General features: G+C 44.1%; 2 protein-coding genes across 2 annotated transcripts in view; one reads left to right on the top strand and one right to left on the bottom strand.

The window, feature by feature from the left end:
* LOC115094176 (INO80 complex subunit E-like) overlaps positions 1-16,394 on the top strand; it is a 46,182-nt gene extending 29,788 nt beyond the window's left edge. Inside the window, exons 7-8 of the mRNA XM_029606949.1 lie at positions 14,195-14,317; positions 15,530-16,394. Coding sequence (XP_029462809.1) covers positions 14,195-14,317; positions 15,530-15,736 — 330 coding nt within the window. The 3' untranslated portion in view covers positions 15,737-16,394. The remainder of the gene's footprint in view (positions 1-14,194; positions 14,318-15,529) is intronic.
* A 361-nt stretch (positions 16,395-16,755) lies between these two features.
* Positions 16,756-25,553, bottom strand: part of DOC2A (double C2 domain alpha) — a 97,267-nt gene continuing 88,469 nt past the window's right edge. The window contains exon 10 of the mRNA XM_029606946.1: positions 16,756-18,329. Coding sequence (XP_029462806.1) covers positions 18,193-18,329 — 137 coding nt within the window. The 3' untranslated portion in view covers positions 16,756-18,192. The remainder of the gene's footprint in view (positions 18,330-25,553) is intronic.

Here is a 25,553-nt window from a genome sequence, read left to right as displayed (position 1 = left end):
GATGCACAAGGCCTTTCTGGCCAGGAAAGCATCAGAAGGACATGGGGCTTCATAGTCTCGTTCCCTGAAGGGGTCCAAAGCTCGGGAAAAGGAAAATCCCCCTAAGAGAGAGCAGCTAAGGGGGGTTCAGCTGCTCTCAGGTTTGCTTCAGGTTCCAGTGATCTGCATGGTGACATGGATGATTCTGAGGATCTGCAGGAGGATCCAGGGGAGGTCCCTGTAGAGGATCCACTGCAGGACGCACCAGACGTTTTTGAGGACTTGCAGGAAGTTCTTGAGTGGAAGAGGATGACCCTAAGGGGTTCGTCTTTTTCGTTGAGAGGAAATCTGGCTGTTGATGGCACTGGTTCTCCAAGAGCTTGGAATCAAGGTGATGCAGGAAGAGTCTGACTTGGAAGGTGCAGATCTGGTGCTGGATGGCCTGGGAGTGCTGGCTAAGGAGTTCTTTCATAAGTCAGTGAAGAAGCTAGTGGTCAAGGAGTGGGATACTTCTGAATCAGGACTGAGAGTTGGCAGGGCTATGGCAAAGCTCTATCCTCTGCCAGAGGAGACCTTGGAGCTGTTGGCTCTTCCTAAAGTGGATGCTTCAGTGTTGGCCGTCACCAAGAAGACTACTATCCCAGTAGCGGGTTGGGTCGCATTGAGGGATGTTCAGGATGAGAAGGTGCAGCTTCATCTCAAAAGGATTTTTGAGGTTTCTGCTCTGGCCATATGGGCTGCAGAGTGCGGGTCTCCGGTGGGTTCAGCAATTACAGGAGTCGCAGGCTGCAGTGGCAGCTGCAGCACAGCAGGCTGACTGGAAGTGGCAGTGGCTTATGGAGCTGATGCCTTTTATGATCTTGTTAGGACATCTTCGCAGATTATGATGTTGGCGGATGTTTGGTCCAAGTCACAGCTTGGGGCACTTCCTTTTAATGGAAAGCTGCTGTTCGGAGAAGACTTGGAGCAGATAATGAAGCATCTGGGGAGCCAAGGTGCACAAGTTGCTGGAGGTCAAGCCCAAAGGCAGAAAGTTTATTCCCATGTAGCCTAGATTTCTGGACAACAGGAGGTTTCGTCCATCCAAGAATGCTGGAGGTTCACAGCGGCAGGATTCTGCCAGGACTTCATCCTGGGGGCAGCCCTTTCGGGGGGGGGGAAGAGAAGACCTCCAGGGACAATTCTGGTACTGGTTCAGGAAGTACTAAGCCTTCGCAATGATGTGAGGCCGGTTCATTCTTTGGTTCTGGCTGTCTGAGGGAGTTTTATCGCTTTTTCTCGAGAAGTAGGCCAAGATTACCATGGATCAGGGGATCCTCAAGGTAGTAAGAGACAACTATGCTTTAGATTATGCTCGTCCCATCAAGAACGTGTTTGCCATTTCCCCTTGCAGTCTGATCACAAAACAGTTAGCAGTCCGATGTAAGATGGATCGCTTAAAGTGTCTGGGAGCCAAAGTGCCAGTTCTGATAGAATACCGCTCTGTTCTCTGTTCCTCTATTTCCTGGTGCAAAAGAAGGGAAGGGTCTTTTCGGCCCAGCCTGGACTTAAAGAGTAAATTCGTCCCTCAGGAGTTCCACAGTTTCTATGGAAACTTTGAGGTTAGTTATTGCGGCAGTACACAGAGAAGAGTACTTGGCGTCTCTAGACCTGACAGAGGCTTATATGCACATAGTTTATTAGGCAGGACCACCAAAGGTTCCTGTGGTTCATGATTCTCAGGGGGTATCTTCAGTTTCAGGCCCTTCCCTTTTGGCTAGCAATTGTGCCACGGATGTTCACCAAAGTGATGGTGGTGTTGGTGGCGGCATTAAGAAGGGAGGGAGTGCTAGTGCATCCATATCTGGGCAATTGGCTCAACAAGGCAAAGTTGGAGGTTCTCTGTCGTCTATCCATGCAGCAGGTGCTGTACCAGTTGGAATCACTACCTGGGTAGTGAATTTTTCGAAGAGCCAGTTTGTTCCCTCTCAGTCCCTGGAGTATTTAGGGGTGCAGTTCAACATGCAGGAGGGGGGGAGTTTTCCTCATGGAGGTGAGGATTTGGAAGCTTCAGGATCAGGTTCGGTGCCTGCCGAGACTTTTGGTGCTCAAGGTTTGGGACTATTTACAGGTCCTGGGTTCCATGGCTTCGACCTTGGAGCTGGACCCTTGGGCATTCACACATTTGTGACCTCTTCAGGGGGCTCTTCTCTCCTAGTGGAATCCTTTGTCGGGGGAATTTCATATGTCACTTCTGCTCGAGGGGGAAGGCAGGGTCAGTTTTTTTCCTGGTGGCTACTTCGGGCCAACCTGGAACGTGGAGTGCCGTTGGAAGTTCTGGATTGGATGGTTGTCAGTCTTGCAAGATGGGGAGCTGTGTGTCAGGATCAGTCGGTGCAGGGCCGATGGTCAACTAAAGAGGCTTCTTGGTCTATCAGTTGGTTAGAGACAAGCAGTGCAGTTCTCATTACTTGCCTTTCTTCCAAGATTACAAGGTCATCTGATGAAGATTCTTACAGACAATATGATGGCAGAGGCTTATATCAACCATCAGGATGGAACCAGGAGTCGGCCAATGGCTCAGGAAGCACAAGAGTTGATCCTCTGGGCAGAACAGCATTTGGAGAGGATAGCGGCATCACACATTGCTGGGATGGACAATGTGCAGGCGGTCTTTCAGAGTCGCAAGGCATTGGACCCAGGAGAATGGGAGTTGTCTGAGGCAGCAATGCCTCCAATTTGTGAGAGATGGGGGCTCGCCTCATATGGATTTCATGCCGACCAGGAAGGTGCCTCTGTTCTTCAGCCGAAGAAGAGAGCATGGTGCAGAGGGCATCGACGCTTTGGTTCTGCTGTAGCTTCTCAAAGTGCTATTGTATGTCTTCTTTCTGTGGCCTCTGTGGGAAAGTTGATACGGCAAATAGAGAGGCATCCAGAACGTGTAATTCTAGTGGCTTCAGAGAGGCCATGCCGTCCTTGGTTTGCTGATCTTGTCAACATGTCCATAGTCAGGCCCCTAAGGTTCAGTCATCTAGAGAATGTTCATCAGGGCCCCATATTTTTGGACCAGGCGGCCTTTGAGAGGAGACGACTGAGACAGTGGCGTTATCCTGAGGCAGTTATCACTACCTTGCTGCAGGCCAGGTGGACTTCCACGACTTTATCTTACATGTGAGTTTGGAAAGTCTTTGAGTCCTGTTGTATGGATCGAGATGTGCTAGTATTGCAGGCTACAGTGTCGCATTTTTTCGACCTTCCTGCAGGAGGGTTTGATCAAAGGTTTGGCCTTTAATTCTCTGAGGGTTCAGGTAGTGGCTCTCACTTGTCTCCGTGATAAGGTGCAAGGTTGTTCTGTCTACGCATCCAGATATTGTGCGTTTTTCATCGGGGAGCGAAGAACTTGCAACTGCAGATTAAGAAGTCTTGTCCATCCTGGAGTCTGAATCGGGTGCTTACAGCCTTAAGTGTGGCTCCTTTTGAACAGCTGAGGAGAGTGACTTTGCAGGATTTAACTCTTAAGTTTTTTCTGGTGGCTATTTGCTAGGCAAGAAGGATTTCGGAGCTACAGGCTTTGTCATGCCGGGATCTGTTTCTGCAATTTTCAGAGGTGGGGGTGTCGTTGCACACAGTGCCCTCTCTTCTGCCAAAGGTGGTATCTGGGTTCCATGTTAATCAGCTGGTGGAACTTCCGGCCATTTCGGACCTGGATCCCTCTGCTCCTCATGCAAGGGAGCTGAAAGTTTTGGACATCCGGAGGGTATTAAGATATCTGAAAGTAACTAATGATTTCCATACGTCAGACCACATTTCGTACTTTGGAATGGTCCGAGGAAGGGACGTGAAGCATCCAAAGCTACGACTGCACATTGGCTCAAGCAGGCGATCGGTTCAGCATATGTTTCTAAGGATCGGCCAGTGCCTGCAGGTTTGAGGGCTCATTCGACACGTTTCTCAGGCAGCCTCTTGGGCAGAGGGCCAGCAAGTGTTGCCGCAGGAGATTTGCAGGGCAGTGATAGTGTCTGGCGAAAGTGTGCACCTGCAGCCAGGTTTGGTGAGTGTTCTGCAAGAGGGACTCTCCAGGTCCCCACCCAGTTTAGTGGGCTTAGGTAAATCCCAGGAGTTTGGACTGCTCTGGGCACGTACTGGAAAGGAAAATAGTTTCTTATGTGCTAATTTTCGTTCCTGTAGTACCACAGACCAGTCCAGAGACCTGACCATAGTAAGAAGAGGAAGAGTCATCTGCTCAGTCTTGTCTGTTGGTTTATAGTTATTTCAGTATTGTTAGCTGGTCACTATACTGTTTTACTTTCATGGGGTATCAGGTGGGCTGTTAAATTTAGTTGATTTATGGGCTTGTTGGCTTGGATGCAGAGCCATACTAAGGGACTGCAGGTGGCACACTGTTATTTAGCAATTTCAATAAAACTTTCTGTCTCCATCTGCTGGCAGGGGTACAAAACCCAGGAGTCTGAACTGATCTGTGGTACTACAGGAACAAAAATTAGCAGGTAAGAACCAATTTTCCTTTGAAGATACTTCTCTTTATTCCACTGACAACTTCTAAGATATTAGCCCCATCTTGAAGGTGGGAAATCAGCCATATTACATGTTAGCAACAGACAGCATTCCTTTACAGTATCTAATATATCCAACTTAACTTTGGTGGTAGAGAAAGCTTCATGTTGATTACTTGCAGCAGTCTCGCTGGATGGTTGCCCAGGCATTCGATTTTGTTCTCTCCACCAGTCTGGATACAAAGGTATTGTCCTGTTTCTTTAGAGCAATGCTAGAACTTGATGATACCAGGAAATGACATCCAACACCACCTGTCCTGCTTTCCATTTCTGCTGCTCCTCCAATCTTTGTTTGGTTTAAGCAGGGTTGAGCTGTTTGGGTTTTTTTGTTTGTTTGTTTGTCTGTTTTCTTGCACTCTCAATTGCAACTGCTGAGAAGTGGGTTGGGTCCCAGAAGCAAAACTGCACTGGGAGAGGTCTAGTGCAGCTGAAGAGAGCATGCTTCCTGTTCTAGAGTCTGAAAGAAGACATCAGGATTGTGGCCTGAGTCATTGACCTGGAGGCACACTTAACTAGTCTTGTAATTAGTACATCTAATGAATATGCAAAAGATATATATGCATACATTGGAGATCCAGTGTATACAAATCTCTGTCATGCTTAAGTGTGGCTAGTATGAAAACCTATCTGGTTACGTGTGTCTCCAGGCCACGGTTGAAAACTACTGAACTGATTTCCCCTTACTTTTGGCAATTGACTTTTCTGCAGCTGCTGACAGTGTTGTCAGGTTAGAACTTATTGCTGCTGTGTTTTTTGCCAACATCAGCTTTTGCCCAGATCTAGCCAGGTATGTGTGACCTGGACTGACCACTATTAGAGACAGGATGCTGGAGCTTGGTCAGACCTAGCATAGCATTTCTTATGTTCTTATCAGCTTTTATGTGTGTTAGGTTTTGAGGGCAGGGGAGGGTAAAGATCAGCAGTTCCTTCTTCAGTCAGAACTGTCTTCCATTGGGCTGCAGTATTATGAGCTTTCTCATCCTTAAGGGATATGCTTAAGGGAGCCAAATTAGACAACTTCGAATTAACTTCATCTAAAGAGATTGAATCCATTCTCAAGAAGCAGAAACCATCCAGCCACCCCTCAGACAACCTACCAACCAAGTTACTCCTACTCATACCAAACACAATTTCTGGACCTCTGGCCAACATCATAAACTGCTGCTTAACCCAAGGTTTGTACCCAAACATCCTAAAAAACGCCTCTCTCAAACCCCTCCTTAAGAAACACAACTTAGACCCTAGTGGACTAGCTAATTTTCGCCCTATATCGAATCTTCCATTCTTTGCCAAAATCACAGAAAAGGTGGTTAACACCCAGCTCTCAGAGTATTTAGAAGATTACAATATACTATATCCTTCACAGTATGGTTTCCGCAAATCACGCAGTACAGAAACCCTGCTCATCTCCCTAACTGACCATATTATTATGGGACTTGACAAAGGACACTCTTTTCTGCTAATCCTCTTAGACATATCAGCGGCGTTCGATACTGTCAACCACGCCATTCTCCTGAATCGTCTATTAGACATAGGCATCTCAGGACAAGTCTACAACTGGTTCAAGTCTTTCCTTAGTGATAGAAGCTTCAAGGTCAGAATAAATAATAAAGAATCACCACCAACAAATTCATCACTAGGAGTACCTCAAGGATCCTCCCTGTCCCCCACACTTTTCAATATCTACCTCCTCCCCTTGTGCCAATTGTTAACAAGTCTCAACCTTATTCACTACATTTACGCAGATGATGTGCAGATCCTGATCCCCATAACGGAATCCATTACCAAATCACTCTCGATCTGGAACAACTGTCTACAATCTATCACTAGTCTCCTCAACAGTTTAAATTTGGTCCTCAATGCTAACAAGACTGAACTCCTTCTCATTTCCGCCAACCAAGACAACATCCAATCACAGACCCATCATAACCATGCCCTCACTCATACTCAGGTTAGAGACCTGGGGGTAATACTCGATAACCGTCTTAACCTAAAGAGTATGATTAACACTATCACCAAAGACTGCTTCTTCAGACTACAGGTATTAAAAAGACTCAAACCTCTCTTATATTTCCACGACTTTAGGACAGTTCTTCAATCCTTGATATTTGCCAAAATAGACTACTGCAGCGCTCTCCTCACAGGTCTACCCAGCTCAACCATTAAGCCACTTCAGATGATACAAAATGCTGCTGCCAGAATCCTAACAAGCACCAAGCGGAGTGATCATATTACACCCATCCTCCGAAATCTACACTGGTTACCAATCAACCACAGAGTCCTTCACAAATCTTTATCATTAATACATAAATCCATCTACGATCTCCTTTATCTCGACCTTGAAATTCCATTAAAACTCCATACTTCTAATAGGCCAATGAGAGAAATATCCAAAGGAACACTACAAGCCCCTCCAACCAAAGCCACGCGACTCATTGCATCCAGGGACCGAGCATTTTCAACAGCAGCCCCAGCTATCTGGAACAACCTCCCTGCTGAACTCAGGTTGGAACCTTGCCTGCTAACTTTTAAAAAAAAAACTCAAAACGTGGTTGTTCCGCCTAGCCTTCCCAGAACCCTGGGATACACATTAGACTTTATCTACTCACGAACAATTATACGAACAATTATACCTCCCCTCATCTGATTCCTGGACAGCATGGATACCAACTCTAACATGTGGACTAATTCTATTCTGAACTATCTCTAGTCCGGAATTTGTTATTTCTCTTTTCTTTACTTAACTTTATCTCTTTTTTTCCAGCTACCTAAGCTTCCAAGTTCACGGTCCTCGTTTAATGTAACTTTGTCTCTTCCTTTACCTAATTATTTTTATCCCTGTTCGATGTAAACCGTCCTGATATGGTATTTAACCATGAAGGTCGGTATAGAAAAATGTTAAATAAATAAAATAATAAATCCTCCCATCTCACTTAGCCCAGTCACCGTAGTCCCAGTCCTCAACTGTAAGCCACAGATCAGGACTCCCTCCAGAACTAGACCAATGTGGCCCTAAATCAAGCTTCAAGGAGTCACCGTTGTAGGAGGATTGCAATTCCCTTTCCATTCAGGGCCTGTGAGTGCTGCCCAAGACCTGACCCAATAATTGACTCTAGGTTCTCCATAATGCCGAGTCCAATACTGGGCCAGCCCCTGTATAAGCTTCTAGACCAGCATTGGCTGTCTGCGGTTTCTACTACTGCTTGTAATGTGCCAGAGCTACAAGGAGGTAGTGTGCTGCTGACCCATTTCTGCTTAGGTGACACCTACTATTAAACTGCTTGTGAACTCATGGGATTGAGAGAAAATACAGTAACGTTAGGCAGTTTATTAAATTTGTGAAGTGTGTTTGTCTGGGGGGGTTAAGACAGTCGGGCTTTTGGGCGGAAGTTTTCTCCTTTTAAAAAGCAGCAGGTTGGAGCAGGAGCTGATTTTAGCAGATATTTCCAATTTTGTTGCTGCTTGCAGTCTCTGGCAGGCAGATTACTCTTGCTTTTCAGAGGAAACTTTCTGTTGTCCAGTGAGCCTTAGGCTGTTTGGGGTTGCCTTTTAATGCAGAGGGGGACCGCCTGGAGGCACTTCCCCCACTGCCAGCCCACAAAAATTGAATCTGGATTCCCAGTGGCCTTCCAGAGTGTCTGAAAGTGATTGTTCAGTCTAAAAGCTGGCAGCGCCCATCTTATGGGACTAAGTTACATGTCTGCAACTGGAGCCATTTGTCTACAATGTGATAAGAAAGAGGCTAACATTTCTTTCCCATTTTTGAGTCCTTCAGATTCAGAGATAAGGGGCTCTATAAATACAGGGCCTCAGCCTTCTCTGGTTACAGTTGCCTTAAATCCTCTGGTGGTGATCTTGTTGAACAAAGCTTGGCAGCTTTGGGGCTGATGTAATAAAGCCCTTGCTAAAATTGGAGTTAAACTTTAATACAGATTGTACTTAATGCATATGTTAAAAACGGGGGTCCCTGCAGGATGCAGTAAACTAATGGGTTGCAAATCAAATGAGTTTAAATAAAAAAAAAAAAGCATGCTAAATGAAAAATGATTGGTGTTTCCACACTAATGCAGAAAAGTGCTTTAAAACAGGAGTAAAGAGGCGCATGCTTGAAGTTGGAAGGAGTGCGACCAAAATGACTTTGCATGAAAAACTAGCACTGGACATCCTGACTTAAGCACAGTCTCACGTGCAAGACCATATGGGCAAGGCATGCCAAGTGTAATTGAGAAGTCACCTACAGCTGAACAGTATGCACTTTGGTGCTGTGCATCTCACATGACTGTAATTGCCTGATCCAGAGGGCTTACCCTTTGATTTCACTTGCAAAATGGCCTTGCATGCGAGATTGGCACTGAGAATCCCAACCTGGACATAATCTTGCATTCAAGTCCATTTTGGTAACACTCCTTCCAGCTTCATGTGCTTACCTCCATACTCCTGGTTTAATGCACTTAAGTGGATTTTCAAGTTAACTTCTTTGGTCTGAGGTGGAGTAAACTCCCATTTCTGTTGGCCATGATATTCTATTGCTGTGCCCATATGGTAGAGTCTTCTTTCTACTGGATGCAGCAGTAGAATATTTCCTAGCGTGTAGCAGATGGATTCAGGACCAATGGGTATAGTGTGCTCCTGACAGCAGTTGTTATCTTTATCCATAACAAGACGGATCAAGACTGGAAGAGGAACAGTATGCAAATCCACTGCTCTCGTGCTAAACTTTCAAAAGGGAAACTTTGATAAAATGAGAAAAATTGTTAGAAAAAAACTGAAAGGAGCAGCTACAAAAGTAAAAAGTGTGCAAGAGGCGTGGTCATTGTTAAAAAAAAATACCATTCTAGAAGCACAGTCCAGATGTATTCCACACATTAAGAAAGGTGGAAAGAAGGCAAAACGATTACCGGCATGGTTAAAAGGGAAGGTGAAAGAAGCTATTTTAGGCAAAAGATCTTCATTCAGAAATTGTAAGAAGGATCCAACAGAAGAAAATAGGATAATGCATAAATGTTGGCAAGTTAAATGTAAGACATTGATAAGACAGGCTAAGAGAGAATTTGAAAAGAAGTTGGCCGTAGAGGCAAAAACTCACAGTAAAAACTTTTTAAAATATATCCTAAGCAGAAAGCCTGTGAGGGAGTCAGTTGGACCGTTAGATGATCGAGGGGTTAAAGGGGCACTTAGAGAAGATAAGGCCATCGCGGAAAGATTAAATGATTTCTTTGCTTCGGTGTTTACAGAAGAGGATGTTGGGGAGGTACCTGTACTGGAGAACGTTTTCATGGGTAATGATTCAGATGGACTGAATCAAATCACTGTGAACCTAGAAGATGTGGTAGACCTGATTGACAAACTGAAGAGTAGTAAATCACCTGGACCGGATGGTATACACCCCAGAGTTCTGAAGGAACTAAAAAATGAAATTTCAGACCAATTAGTAAAAATTTGTAACCTAACATTAAAATCATCCATTGTACCTGAAGACTGGAGGATAGCAAATGTAACCCCAATATTTAAAAAGGGCTCCGGGGCAATCCGGGAAACTACAGACCAGTTAGCCTGACTTCAGTGCCAGGAAAAATAGTGGAAAGTGTTCTAAACATCAAAATCACAGAACATATAGAAAGACATGGTTTAATGGAGCAAAGTCAGCATGGCTTTACCCAAGGCAAGTCTTGCCTCACAAATCTGCTTCACTTTTTTGAAGGAGTTAATAAACATGTGGATAAAGGTGAACCGGTATATCTAGTATACTTGGATTTTCAGAAGGCGTTTGACAAAGTTCCTCATGAGAGGCTTCTAGGAAAAGTAAAAAGTCATGGGATAGGTGGCGATGTCCTTTCGTGGATTGCAAACTGGCTAAAAGACAGGAAACAGAGAGTAGGATTAATGGACAATTTTCTCAGTGGAAGGGAATGGGCAGTGGAGTGCCTCTGGGATCTGTATTGGGACCCTTACTTTTCAATATATTTATAAATGATCTGAAAAGAAATACGATGAGTGAGATAATCAAATTTGCAGATGATACAAAATTGTTCAGGGTAGTTAAATCACAAGCAGATTGTGATAAATTGCAGGAAGACCTTGTGAGACTGGAAAATTGGGCATCCAAATGGCAGATGAAATTTAATGTGGATAAGTGCAAGGTGATGCATATAGGGAAAAATAACCCATGCTATAGTTACACAATGTTAGGTTCCATATTAGGTGCTACAACCCAAGAAAGAGATCTAGGCATCATAGTGGATAACACATTGAAATCGTCGGCTCAATGTGCTGCGGCAGTCAAAAAAGCAAACAGAATGTTGGAAATTATTAGAAAGGGAATGGTGAATAAAATGGAAAATGTCATAATGTCTCTGTATCGCTCCATGGTGAGACCGCACCTTGAATACTGTGTACAATTCTGGTCGCCACATCTCAAAAAAGATATAATTGCGATGAGAAGGGCGACCAAAATGATAAGGGGAATGAAACAGCTCCCCTATGAGGAAAGACTAAAGAGGTTAGGACTTTTCAGCTTGGAGAAGAGACTGCTGAGGGAGGATATGATAGAGGTGTTTAAAATTATGAGAGTCCTAGAACGGGTAGTTATGAATTGGTTATTTACTCTTTTGGATAATAGGAAGACTAGGGGGCACTCCATGAAGTTATCATGTGGCACATTTAAAACTAATCGGAGAAAGTTCTTTTTCACTCAACGCACAATTAAACTCTGGAATTTGTTGCCAGAGGATGTGGTTAGTGCAGTTAGTATAGCTGTGTTTAAAAAAGGATTGGATAAGTTCTTGGAGGAGAAGTCCATTACCTGCTATTAATTAAGTTGACTTAGATAATAACCACCGTTATTACGAGCAACGGTAACATGGGATAGACTTAGTTTTTGGGTACTTGCCAGGTTCTTATGGCCTGGATTGGCCACTGTTGGAAACAGGATGCTGGGCTTGATGGACCCTTGGTCTGACCCAGTGTGGTAAAAATAAAAAGACAACAGGAATTTATGAGGACCTTATAATGCGTTCATAGGGGTATATGAAAGTAATTATATACAATGATATGAGTTGGTTTTATATTTGTTTTGAGAGTATGAAGAAATCCCATGTAAAAACAGTATCACAGTTTGAAGAAATATATAGTGTATCATAAGTCCATTGAGACATACATTACTGTACTTACTGTATATTACTGTACTTTGTGCTAAAGAAGTTTTAGTAATAACATGGTTTTATGTGTAGTATGAGTGAATGGATGTGAGGGATATGTGTATGGTATGATTGGAGGGTAAAGCAAGATTGGGTTATATTAGGTAATATTTTTAGTAATAGGATGGAATCAGTATAGGTGATATAGGGAAGTGGTCCACGTATGTGTTAAATCACTTGTGTAAAACATTGGTGTAAACAGATTGTTGAAAATAAAAAGATAGTGTGGCATCTATAATTGCCTAAGGGCCTTTCATCTTAGCCAGACTGTGGAATTACTGAGCTTTCTGCACCTGACATCTGATTCAACCCATGCAAGAGAGCTTCATCTTTTGGACATGCTTCAGGTCCTATTGTGGTATCTCAAGGTGAGAAATGACTTTGTTTTGTTCAGGGGACCAAATAAGGGTTGCAAAGGGGTCAAGAGCCCGATTGTAAGATGGTTGAAGGAAGCAATTATTTTGGCCTATATCTGTAAGGGTCGGTTGGTCCCAGAATGGCTACGGGTGCATTCTACTAGAGCGCAGCCAGTCTCCTGGGCAGAGTGTCAATTGGTTTCTCCGCAGGAGTTAAGCAGAGACTTGATCATCTTTGCACACTTTTACTAAACATTACTGTTTGGATTTTAAGGCTCCAGAGGAGGCCACGTTTGGTGAAACCTGTGCTGCCTGCGGGTCTTTCAGGTTCCCACCCAGTGAAGAGGGGCCTAGGTACATCCCACTTGTCTGGACTGATCTGTGCTATGAAAGAAAAGGTATTTTGGTTTTTATCTGCTAATTTTTGTTACTGGAATACCACAGATCTGTCCCCTTATTGTGATGAAAGACCTTTCCCTCTTCTGGATGCTGCTGGTCATGCAGAATTTGAACGAGTGATTCATAATTTGAGCAAGATTTGTACATAATTTAAACTAATTTTGAGATTGGAAGTTTTTTCATTACCCTAAGCTGAGAGTTCAGTTTTGTCGCTCTAGGGAGAAATCCATGGAGTTTGGGGAAGTAGTCATTTTGGCTTGGCACTTTCAGTTAAGTAGCAGTACCTGAAAAAGTTTTATTCTCTGCTTCCATCTGCTGGTAGGGATGCAAAACCCATTGTCTGGCCTGATCTGTGGTATTCCAGGAATGAAAATTAGCAGGTAAGAACAAATTTTCCTTTAGTTCTCCTCAACAGTCTGGACAAGTCCACTCTAAGCCATATTATTAACCAGTGGCAGTCTGCAAGGTTTTACTTGAGATTTAGATGAAGTTATTTGTCCGATTTGTATTATATTATGCTTGGTTTCATTTCAGTTACCAAAACAGTGGCCATTCTCATGTGGGGGAACAGCAGAGCTGGCAGGCAGGTCAAGTGGCGAAAGATGATGTCACTTTCTGGTATCATTAAGTTAGCCAGCACTTCTCTCACCCTGCAGAGGCAGGACCAATACTGTTTAGCCGAGACTGAACTAATATCACAGAAAATGACAAAAGTAAGCCAAAATTCCCATTATCCCAGATTGAGACTCATCAGGAACTTGGTGAGTTTGATATTTTGTCAGCTTTATTGGGGTGGGGGTGGGGCAGAATGGCAAAGTATGAGCCTACCATCATGGAGAAGCTGCCTTCCCTGTTTTTTGCTTCATGCCTTATTTTTACTCCCTCCTTTTCCCTATTCTTTCATGACCATTTTTTTATCTGCAATTTTTATTTGGATTCTGACATTGCATCCATCTCCCCAAGGGTGTTTCACAAGTCCTTTCAGCTGCAAGAGGGCGCAGGGGAATCCCTCCTCCTCTGCCACCCTCTCTTTCTGCTCCAGACATGTAGGTGACTCTGTCACCTAGATTAGAACACACTGAGTCAGTCCAGGCTGTGTCCTGAGGAAGGCTTGGTCTTCCTCTGAAGTCTCTGGGAATTTTTTGGAAGAACAAAGTAGGAAAAATATGATCATATCTGTTGCCAAATATGAGAAAAAATTGGGCACACTGACTGGAGTGCACTGAAAGAAAGCTCTACCTTCAGTTCATTGGGCAGTATTTTATAAATTTGTTTTCTTTAAAATTCCTTTAAGCCACAGGGTCAGCCATATTGGTTTCAAAGGTGTAGTAATATACCATCATGCCTACACCAGCATCTGATTGGACCATCAGGCCGTGATGTCACAAAGAACATTTTCCACACATGCAAATCAGGATCCAATTGGACTGTGCTGTGTATTTGAATGAGAAATGTTGTTTGTGATATCAACACCACTGCCCAATTGGATCTTAGTGTGCATGATGCCCTTCTGGTTACAGTTACCCAAAATGGCACCCTCATCCAAAGCTGTTTAGAAAATCCAAGTGCAAGCTAAAAGCAAGTGATGCCTGGGGGAGGGGGGCCCTGAAAGAGACATTCATATCCACAAGCTTTTTCTTTGTTTGCACCGTCTCCCCCTCCCGCCACCCAACCCTCCTCCATCTTTGTTTTTCTCCCCCATTCCTCCCAGATGACATCACCACCATACGCCCAGTTCCCCTCTGAGTACCTGGCTCCGATCCCTGGCAGCACCAAGACCGATAGGTCGAAGAGAGAGAGAAAGGCCAGGACGCCCAAGGCTAAGAGATCCAAGGTACTGGGCTGGGGAGAGGGTGAGGGTAAGGGTGGTGGGAAAGGGAAAAGCAGTTCTCACTGGTTGCAGAGGTCCCAAACTCATTACCAAAGGGAGTCCACTTCTGCATTCACTGATTACATCCATTCTGTATAAACAGGGGTGGCAGGCAGCTTTCTCATGGAGCCTTGATGAGATTGCATTGAGAGGTGCCCGCGAGGTGTCTACCAAAATTAAGGAGGAGTGAATTGGAGTTGGGGAAAACAGAGAGGCAAGGAGGAGAATTAACAAGGAGACTGGAGGGTTTATCATAGGAGAAAAAGATCAGCATGCAACTAGGATTTTATACCCCAAAGAGGAGGCAAATTGGGCTGTAAATACTTAGAAAGTCAGGCAATTTACAGAAGACCAATGGAATGTATAGCTCCATGTGTGTGTTCTTTTCTGTGGTGTATCCTCAGACTACACACTACTGTTGCAGAGTGACAACAAAATACAAAACTCTGGATGTATTCCGTCCTGCTCTGATCTCCTTGGATAGCTGTTTAGATCGGTGTTTCTCAACCCAGTCCTTAAGTCACCTAGCCACTCAAGTGCAAAGCTAGCACATGCACATTCATTGTCAATATCTTGAAAACCCGACTGGCTGGGTATGTCCCGAGGACTGGGTTGAGAACCACTAGTTTACCCTACGTGATGATCCTGCAGAGTGAAAATGGTGTGTAAAGCTTGGAATGCTCTGACTTTAATTTATTATTTACATTTCGCTTTCAAGGCTGATTACAGAGTGGTTGGTCTAAATTAAGCAATGGTAAAACAATTACATTTACAGTTACTTTATAGGCAGTTAATAAGATTGTATTGTTGATACATTAAGGTCATTTATAGATATTACAGTTGTCATTTATTGATAAACTATAGTTGTAATTTATATGTGTAAATGTTGTAACCAAATATCTGATGTTACCAAATATGTGGTTACTCTGTTTACATACATTGCCTTGATCTCTAAGGACATGAACTACATTAAGAACGCAGCTTGAGCTTTGTATTATATTGTCACTCAGCAGTAACTACAGCTTTGATTTTTTTTTTTTAATCATAAAATTTGAGCAGACATGAGCTGGCAGTTCTAGAGTAAACACAGTCACAGGTAGCACTCAGTGGAATCATTTATGTACACGGACATATGACTCCGGAGGGAACCTCACTCCATGTCTTTCTTTTCTCCAGATCCCACTATCAGCAACAGCCAGTTCACGTGCAGCCACACTGTCTTTTGTAACCCCTCGGGCAAGCTCGTTGGCACCTCTCCCCTCCACCAAGCTTCGCCCCCCCACCATACTGAGTGCAGTGCCACAGCAGATGTTCAGCGATACTGGGGAGTGCAGCGGAGAAGATGGAGATGATGATGATCTGGTTATTGACATCCCGGAATAAATATAAAATAAAAAAAAAAAAATTTGTATTTCAGGGAAAAGGAACAGGAAGGAGCACCGCGAGAATGCTTGTGGCTCTGTGCAGGAGTTGGAGTTACTTCTTCATGGGACCTTGAAATAAATGTTTTCTTTTTTTAAGGCACTGGTGCTTATAACTATCCTTTTTAAACCCCTTCCTCCCCCCCCCCCCACCCTACCCAGTCTTGCATTCAGGTTACCTCCCAATAAATGTGTCTAGCTTTAATTACCAAATGGAGGCATGCAATATTGCATGCATATTCATTAGGGATGTCCTAAAAATGAGAATTTGGGCAGTTGCTAGAGGCTAATCTGAGCACCACTGTTTAAAGGAGAAATGAAAATTAAACATGGGGGGGAGGCTGTTTTAGGAAATGTTTGTACCATCTGGTGTCTGTCCTGAAGAATGGTTGTGCATGGATATTCCCTCAGATTAGAGTCTGCATCTCTCGTGCTCTTTCTGTTTGCTCCTGAATCACTTGTCTGTAATCAGTTATATTAATATGGTTAGAGAGACTGTTTCCACCTTTCACTTGTGAAGCAAAATATCTAGACGTAAATATTTTTCTTTTGCTGTGTTTTATAACTGGTGTTTTGGCATGGTCTGTTGCTAAATAAAATGTGGTTTGCCTTAAATCTCTCATGCTGCTCCTCACTTGCCATCTCTGTTTTAATCCAGTAGAGATCAGAGCTTTCTTCATAGACAAGCAGGATAAAGGCAGCCACATAAGTGAGAGATTGCCATAAAGATGATGTCCCCACACCCATGTGACTGATTATTTTGCTGTCTACAAAAAACCCCAGTTACAGGTGCACAACTTAGCAGTTTTGAGCATTGGAGGAGGAAATCTTTGTAGAAATTTTCGTAGCATCCAAAAAGCCTCAAATGGACCCTTATGCAAGAAAACGTTTGCACTTTGGATAAGTGACTACAGAGGCAAAGAACTAGACTATGGAACACCTCCAAACCTGAATCACAACTCATAAAACAGTCATTTTTCAGTTTCAAGTGCATTTATCTGCAAAAGCAGAACTTAAACATGCAAAAAAAACACAAAACAACATATAAATCAAACAATACAAATAACTCTCCAAAGAATACAAGACTACATTTCAAATGCGTTAAATTCTTACCTCTAACCTTAAGCTGTAGACCTCTCCCCTGCCTTCCCCTGTGTTACAAACAGAAAAAACAAAGCAAGAAAAATACAGAACAGAAAGAGAAAAGAGGGGAGAAATCCCTCCCCCCACCAGAAGCAGAGGCTGCAACAGTCTAAAGTGTTTCTTTGCAAACTCCTGGCACTTTTTGTTACATTTTAAATTCTCTTCAAGGTGCAAGTGAAGTTTGGGAGTGATGGAAGCACATTTTTAATTAAAGTGATTTCACTTCTCATAGAAGAGGTATTATATCAGACAGCGACCTAAAAGAATAATCTGTACCAGAGACAATAAGTGGAAGGAAACTCCAGTAAAATCCAGAGAGTGCGAGGGTTGAAAATGCTGGAAGAGATTCCTTTCCTACAAAAATGAGTTACAGTACACATTCTGTCCTTCCTCATGGGTAGCAACACAGGACTAGAATTCCCAGAATGCACTAGGGCAAGGCAACACTACAGACACTACCTCTGAAAAATCTCAGGACAAGTTACAGTAAAATTTTCAAACATACAAAGAAGAAAGTTTTGCATAATTATTTTTGTTTTTTTGCTTTTTTTTGCACGATAATTAGAAAATGCTGCATAATCCCTCCAAACCCTCCCCGCCTTGGAAAAAAATACAGATGGATGCACATATCTCAAAATGCCCTCTCACAAAAATACAGTCCAGCCCTGACAATAACAAAGCAGAAATCACAAATGGCAATAGGTACACGCTCAAGAGTGAAAACAAATACAAAAACCATGCAAAGATGTGTGTGTCCCTGTATCTCTATCTAGGGGTGAAAATGTTTCCCCCTGTGTGTGCGTAGTATATCTGCCTGTCTCTTTATAAGGATGTGGTCCAGAATCTGTCAGTATGTTTTTTTATATATGTTTGTCTGGAAATGTCACCTATATCTGTATGGATTCATAAACAATTCCTCATGGAAGCTTTATTGAAAAAGTAACAAAACACACATCTCCATATCTTTTTGTAAACTTAGGAACCCAATCAAAAACATGGGAGCTTTCAAAATCAGCCCTCAAGTCTTAGCACAAACCATTAGCTAGCAAGAAAGGAAGAGACAGACAGGGATAGAGCTAGACAGTGAGGGAAAGTGTATTACTTTGGCAACACGTACAAACTGTCATGCCAGTAAAATTCCTTGAATCTGACGAGAGTCAGGGATAGAACTAGAGATATATGTAGAGAGAGATTGCAGCCCAGAATAAGAAACATGAGTGTAGTTGCAACCTCATCTAGGTGCACCTCCTGCCTCATCTAATTGGAAGACGTGTTTCAGTCACTGAATGTAGATCCTGGAAGCTCATTGGTTAGGGTGTGCCAGTGCTCTGTCCTCTTATTCAGGTAGCTCATGCACTCGGTCCAGTGTTTCAAACATTCACCTTTTGTATTCATTCCCAGGGTGACTCCACCTGAAACAGCAAGAAATGAGGAAAGAGAAGTACTATTTAGTACTTTGGGGCAATTTTCAAATGCCCCACACATACAACATAGAAATAGATTATGATGTCAAAAAAGGATTATAAGGCCTATCTAGTCTGTCCAGTTCCATTACTGGTGTAATGCTGTACATTGCAGTTGATCCCTACCTTTCGCCTCACTTCTTCACACCTAAAAATCCGCGGAGGTCAATATTGAAAAGGGTTTGTCTGGATAGCTTTTAAGTTAGCTGGGCAAACCCCAAGGCTTGAATATATGGCCTCTTTATCAGGATAAATCTGTCATTAACTGGATAACATTTATCTGGATAAATTGGAGGCATTTTGAAGGTTTTCCAGGGTAGATTTTTATTGAGCTAGATAACTTACATGGCTAATTCCAATATTCAATTTTAGTTTAATTAGATTTGATAATTCTGCTTTTCAGTAATAATCACAATGTTTTAACAATTAAAATGAAAGATAAAATGCAATAGCATAAATAAATAAAAAATTCTAAAAATAAATATATTGTAAATGTAGTAGAGATGTGAATCTGTTCCGATTCCGGTTCCGATTCACATTGTTAATTTTTTTTTGTGCGGCCCGATTGCAGTTTTGTTTATCGGCTGCGCCCGAGCCGATAAACAAAAAAACCCACCCGACCCTTTAAAACTGTTCCCTTAGCTTTCCCCACCCTCCCGAACCCCCCAAAAACGTCTTACAAGTACCTGGTGGTCCAGTGGAAGTCCCGGGAGCGATCTCCCGCTCTCGGGGCCGTCGGCTGCCACTAATAAAAATGGTGCCGATGGCCCTTGCCCTTACCATGTGACAGGGTATCCGTACCATTGGCCAGGCCCTGTCACATGGTAGGAGTAATGGACAGCTGGTGCCATCCAGTGCTCCTACCATGTGACAGGGGCCGGCCAATGGCACGATCCCTGTCACATGATAAATATCCTGCTGAATAAAGAAAGCTATTGTTCTCCAAGGACAAGTAGGATGGTAGTCCTCACACATGGGTGACATCATCAGATGGAGCCCGATGTGGAAAACTTATATCAAAGTTTCTTGACTTGGCAAGATGGATCAACTCTTCAGGTCAAAGAAGTCAGAGCCATCAGCATCGAAGGACCTCTGAGCCACACCAATGAACACCACACTACCAATGGGACAGTCTGTTCTGTTATGGTCACCAGTGGATAGGGGCTGACCGTTATCAATCTGCACCTCTGTATGTTTCTTGAAACTTTGACTAGGCACACTGAGTATGTCCAGCATGCCCTAAACCACGCATCTGCATGAGGTCCCTCTTCAGTCTCTTTTTTTGCATAGTGCCGTGAGCCTCACAGTTTGATTGCGCTCTAAAATCTTGGCTTTTTGACTTGCAGAAAGCTTTGGTGTTTGCTGTTTTTTTGCAATCTTTTTCTTCTGTCCATCACTGGGTCCCTCTCAGTGCCTCCCCTTAGTGTCCCCAGTCAGGATTTTCAGCGTTCATATAAGTTTCATTCCACAGTCGGTTCCCCCCATGCTGGCAGTGCCTCGGTGCCAGTCAGCCATCGATGCTCACTGCCATCATTCTGTCCTTCTCTTTTGTTTCACCAAGTCATGGCTATGTCTGGTTTTCACCGATGTTGCAGTGCCCGAGGACATCATACGATGCCCACAGGCATTGCATGACCATCCAGGGTTGCCGCTTGAGTGCCCAGATGACCCCAAAGGGACATTGGCTTTGACTCGGTAAGATGGATCAACTCTTCAGGTCAAAGAAGTCAGAGCCATCCGCATCGAAGGACCTCTGAGCCACACTGATGGACACCACACTACCGATGGGACAGTCTGTTCTGTCATGGTCACCAGTGGATAGGGGCACCGGAGACTGACCATTATCAATCTTCTCTGGGCCGAGGATGCAGGGTTCATTATCCTCTACCCAGGCACCAGAGAAGGACCAGGTCAAGCAGCCTGGGAAGATCAAGAAGCATTGGCACTGATCCCCGTCGATGCACGGGGCTGGGCACAGGGACACACCAGCTTTTGCTGTGATGCCCCTGAAGCAACCCCATAGCAAGGAGCGCTCATCCTCCATCAATGCCCAGGATTCATGACAGTCTCCACTAGAGCTGATGCCAGTCGCCGATCCCCCTCGTAGGTCCGAGGAAGATTTGGCCATCCCTCCTTCCTCCCAGTTAGAGTTGGCATCAGCAACGTTTGAGGAGAAGCTAGAATATCGAGTCCAGCTGGTGGTGGAGCGGGCGCTGCAAGGCTTCAGTCCTGTGGTACCAATGGCACTGGAGCTGGTGCTGCCAATCCTCATACCACTTCTGGAGAAGCTCAGTGTGCTCATCAGTGTGTTACCAACCCAGCTGCCATCAGTTCCTGGTGGGGGGCGACAATGAGGCCTCTCCCTACTGTTACGGTGGTCATCATGGTTCCTCCTCCGAGGAAGCTCTGCTGAGGCCAACAGAGACACCGAGGCCTGAAGTCCCCCATCCAATTCCATCAGTGCCTGCACCTCTGTATGTAGGCTGAGCACATAGAGCCCCATCCCCTGTAGCATACAGTGAGGATGAGGGTCCTTATGACCCCTAGGGGGATGATCAGATGGATTCTTCTTCTGAGGATTCAGGTGGTCTCCCGTCACACCCTTCTCTTTCAGAGGAGCGAAGGAAGTGTCTGCTTGAAGATATAATCTTCGCAAGGTTTATGAGAGTAATGATGGAGGCCATCCCTTTTCAACTTTTGACAAAGGAGGATGCCAAGCATGAAATGCTTGAGATCCTAAGTTCATGGAACCTTCTAAGGAGATTGTGGTGGTCCCAGTACACGAGATCCTTAAGGAGTTGCTGCTGAGGATATGGGAACACCCCCCCATGCTGCCTCCCATTAACAAGAAGGCGGATGTGGTCTACCTTGTCCAGAAGGCTGTCGGAATTGATAAGCATCAGCTGCCTCACCAGTCGGTGGTGGTCGAATCCACTCTCAAGAGGGCCAAGCACTCTCTGACCCATTCCTCGGTGCCCACCACCCTCTCCGTGAAGAAATACTTCCTGACATTGGTTCTGAGTCTTCCTCCCTGGAGCTTCAAATCGTGACCCCTGGTTCTGTTGATTTTTTTCTGACGGAAAAGGTTTGTCATTGTCTTTGGATCATTAAAACCTTTCAAGTATCTGAAAGTCTGTATCACTTCTGCTCCTCCTTTCCTCCAGGGTGTACATATTTAGATTCTTCAATCTCTCCTCATAAGTCATTCGATGAAGACCCTCCACCTTTTTGGTCGCCCTTCTCTGGACCGCCTCCATCTTGTCTCTGTCTCTTTGGAGATACGGTCTCCAGAACTGAACACAGTACTCCAGGTGAGGCCTCACCAAGGACCTGTACAAGGGGATTATCACTTCCCTTTTCTTACTCGATATTCCTCTCTCTATGCAGCCCAGCATTCTTCTGGCTTTAGCTATCACCTTGTCACATTGTTTCGCCGACTTCAGATCATTAGACACTATCACCCCAAGGTCTCTCTCCTGCTCCGTGCACATCAGCTTTTCTCCCCCCATCGAATACAGTTCATTCGGATTTCCACTCCCCATATGCATGACTCTGCACTTCTTGGCATTGAATCTCAGCTGCCATATCTTTGACCTCTCTTCCAGCTTCCTTAAATCCCGTCTCATTCTCTCCACTCCTTCCGGCATGTCCACTCTGTTGCAGATCTTAGTGTCATCCGCAAAAAAGACAAACCTTACCTTCTATCCCGTCCGCAATGTCGCTCACAAAGATATTGAACAGGACCGGTCCCAACACCAATCCTTGCGGTACACCGCTTAAAACCGCTCTCTCTCCAGAGAGAGTTCCATTTACCATCACACATTGTCTTCTGTCCATCAACCAGTTTGCAATCCAGGCCACCACCTCGGCACTCACTCCCAAGCTTCTCATTTTATTCACTAATCTCCTGTGCAGGACTGTATCAAAAGCTTTGCTGAAATCCAAGTAGATGACATCGAGTGCTCTTCCTTGATCCAATTCCTTGGTTACCCAGTCAAAAAAGTCAATCAGATTTGTCTGACAGGATCTTCCCCTGGTGAATCCATGCTGCCTCTGGTCCAGCAATTCTCCCGACTGTAGATAGTTCACTATTCTCTCTTTCAACATTGACTCCATTACTTTTCCCACCACTGAAGTGAGGCTAACCGGTCTGTAGTTACCAGCCTCTTCTCTGTTCCCACTCTTGTGAAGCGGGACCACCACTGCTCTTCTCCAATCACGCGGCACCACTCCCGTTTCTAGGGATCTATTGAACAGGTCACACAGCAGACCTGCCAACACATCTCTGAGCTCCCTCAGTATCCTGGGATGAACTTCATCAGGTCCCATGGCTTTGTCCACTTTCACTTTCAGTGACCGTGGTGACAGATTTGGTGATACATTTTTCATAGTTATTCTTCAGCTGCTGGGAGTTTCTGGTACCTGTTGAAAGAATGAGAAAGAGCTACCAAAGTCCCAACCTTTTCCTCAACTGTCGTCTACGTAAAAACTAGCTAGCCTGTGGAATCTAACTTCCAGCTCCATACTTAGAATCCTTGTTTGTAGTCTTGCTTGCGTGTTTACTTGTTGCTTGGAAGTATGAAGTGTCTGGACTTATTCTTTCAGACTATAATATGTATTTATAAATCTATAAGGTGAGTTGTTTAGTGTAGCTCCCTTTGTAGACTCTAGTTGCTTATGGTATAAAATTAAACCAGAGCAACTAGAAATAATTATCACAAAGATCTAATTCAATGCTAACAATCAAGCTCCCTCAATAATTTATTTAATTTGATCAGTTTGGAGGTGACTAAATTTGACTTAAATCACTTATTATCATTCCTCTTTCTAGTACAGAGCAGTACTTTCTCCAACTGATGACTAGTAATTTATCCTAATCAATATTCTTAATCTATCTCTGTGATTTATATTTCTTTAAATTTTGGTCAGAGTTAATTTTGCACTTATTTGTCTAAAGTCACTAATAGATATTATTATTATACATAATTATTATCTCAAACACCCTTTTAGATAATAAAATGTGTTTTGTATTTATTTGGTGTGTACCCCTATAAAGAAACCTGTAGTTTGGCTACTAAAAATCAGGCCAACTTAAAGTAATTATTGATATTACTAATTGAACTCCCCCTGAATATAACAAGTGTTCCATGCTCACTAATGACTAAAACTTATTTAAATTACTTCCTTATGTTTCTCTGCCAACCAGTGTCAAATTATTTTGTGTAGTCCCACCCCCTAACTAGAGGGTTAGTCTTATATACTTAGAATGGAAGGGAGGGAACTTTCAAAATGTACATACAAGCCCCACAAACAAACCAGATTTAAAATATGCAATCAGCTGTTACGGTTGTGACCGTCGCTGCCCGACGTCTCCACGCCGTCCATCTTACCTCTTTTGCGACTTCCTCTTTGGTTGATTGAAGTTTGGCTGCCGCGGCGTCATCTTGCCAACCTCCTCCGGCGTCCCCAGACCGGCTAGACGCTGCCTTCCGCCATGTTCTTTTGAAGCCTAAGGGCGCGTGCGCGTGGCATGGCCCCGACTCAAGTACCAGCTGTGGCGCGAACCTCAGGGGCGTCCCCCTGAGATGACGTCATCCTCACCGGATACTTAAGGTCTTTCGTTTTTGCTAGATATTCGAGTTAGCAAGGGCTTTCTCCAGGTATCGCTGCAGATGAGATTCACTCTCTGCATACCTTGCTACTCTGCCTCCTCGGACTTTACCAGGGGTACCCGCTCCTCGGGGGCCTCGCTCTCTCTCTTGCTTTTCAGGTCACAGTCTGGAACCGGTACTCGCTCCTCGAGGGCCCACGTTCCCGGACCTGCTACCGAATACTACTTCTGCCAGGAAGTCACCGCTGCCTACAACACCAGTGAGTTACCATCTCTCTCTCAGAGCCTTCCCTGGAACCAGGTAATCGCTCCTCGAGGGCCTACTTCTTTCCAGCCTCTGGGCTGCCTCAAGAATTATTGTGTGAGTGTTACCATCAAGGTTCTGTTCCTGAACTCTGCATACCCTGCCTACACCCTGCCAGCTCACTACTGCCACCTCTGGTGGTTCACTATACAGTTTAATAAAAGGCCTAGTGTGTGTCTGTCTCCCAACTCTGAGTCTGACCGGTGGCCTCTCTTGTGATCTTCCCCCCGGGGGCATGGTCATCTGCCACCGGCCCAAGGATCCACCCACAATTATCACAAATAATAACAGTTACAAGCAACCAGAATGTATCCAATCTAGCCCCATGGCTTTCTCTTATTTCCAGTTCTGCTAATTCCACACCAACCCACTCTTCTGTGAATGGGGTGGCATTTACCACACTACCATATGTTCCCCTGCCAACAAAAGGCAGTCCTTCTCCAATCCTTTTTTCAGTGAATACTGAAGTATTTATTTGGCATGTCTGCCTTTGCTTCATCACCATTTCTACCTCCAACCTTTTCTCCGAGTCTTACAATCCCACCCCTGCCCTTCCTCCTTTCACTGACCCGAAAAAAGTCTCATCACCTAGTTTTACCGCCTTAGCTCTTCTTGTCTTCCGCTTGCACTTTTGCCATCCTGACCACCTTCCCTGCATTTCTGGATATTATTCTCTGTGTTCCTCTTTCTGAGATATCTCGTAGACTTTGAAGGTTATGCTCTTACATTTTCAGTCAAATTTTGGGAAAAACAAAATGGTCTTGTTTTTCTTTTATTGATTTACCTAGCATAAAAAATGAGTTACCTTTATTATAGCTCCCTTTAGTTTAGCCCTCTGTTGCGAGGTTATGTAGTTGCAAAGTATGTGGTTATTTTCCTCACACTTACTTTGTACAGGTTTTCAAAGAGAAATCACCCAGGTTTGTACTTGCTGCTTGTGTGAGTGACAGAGATGCACTGAAATAGTGCAGGTGCTTTTGAGAATCACATGCAGACGCCCTGTTTTACTCCTTCAATCTTAACACTGCCTCAGGAATGACTTTCTTTGCCTTGGATAAAAGTAGACATGCCGTGGAAGCCTGCATGTACTTTTAGCGGGATAGAAGAGGGCAATTTTCCAACCAGTCATCATACCCAGGTAAATGAACATTTCCCTCAACATATATTACTTTGGCAACATACAAATTGTCATGCCAACAAAGTTTCACTTAATTTCTCAAATTTAATGCAGAAAACCCAGATCCTCGTCAGCAAATGA

Source organism: Rhinatrema bivittatum, chromosome 6 (genome assembly GCF_901001135.1).
Source record: "Rhinatrema bivittatum chromosome 6, aRhiBiv1.1, whole genome shotgun sequence".
Taxonomy (NCBI): Eukaryota; Metazoa; Chordata; class Amphibia; order Gymnophiona; family Rhinatrematidae; genus Rhinatrema; species Rhinatrema bivittatum.
This window is presented reverse-complemented; position numbering and strand designations above follow the sequence as displayed.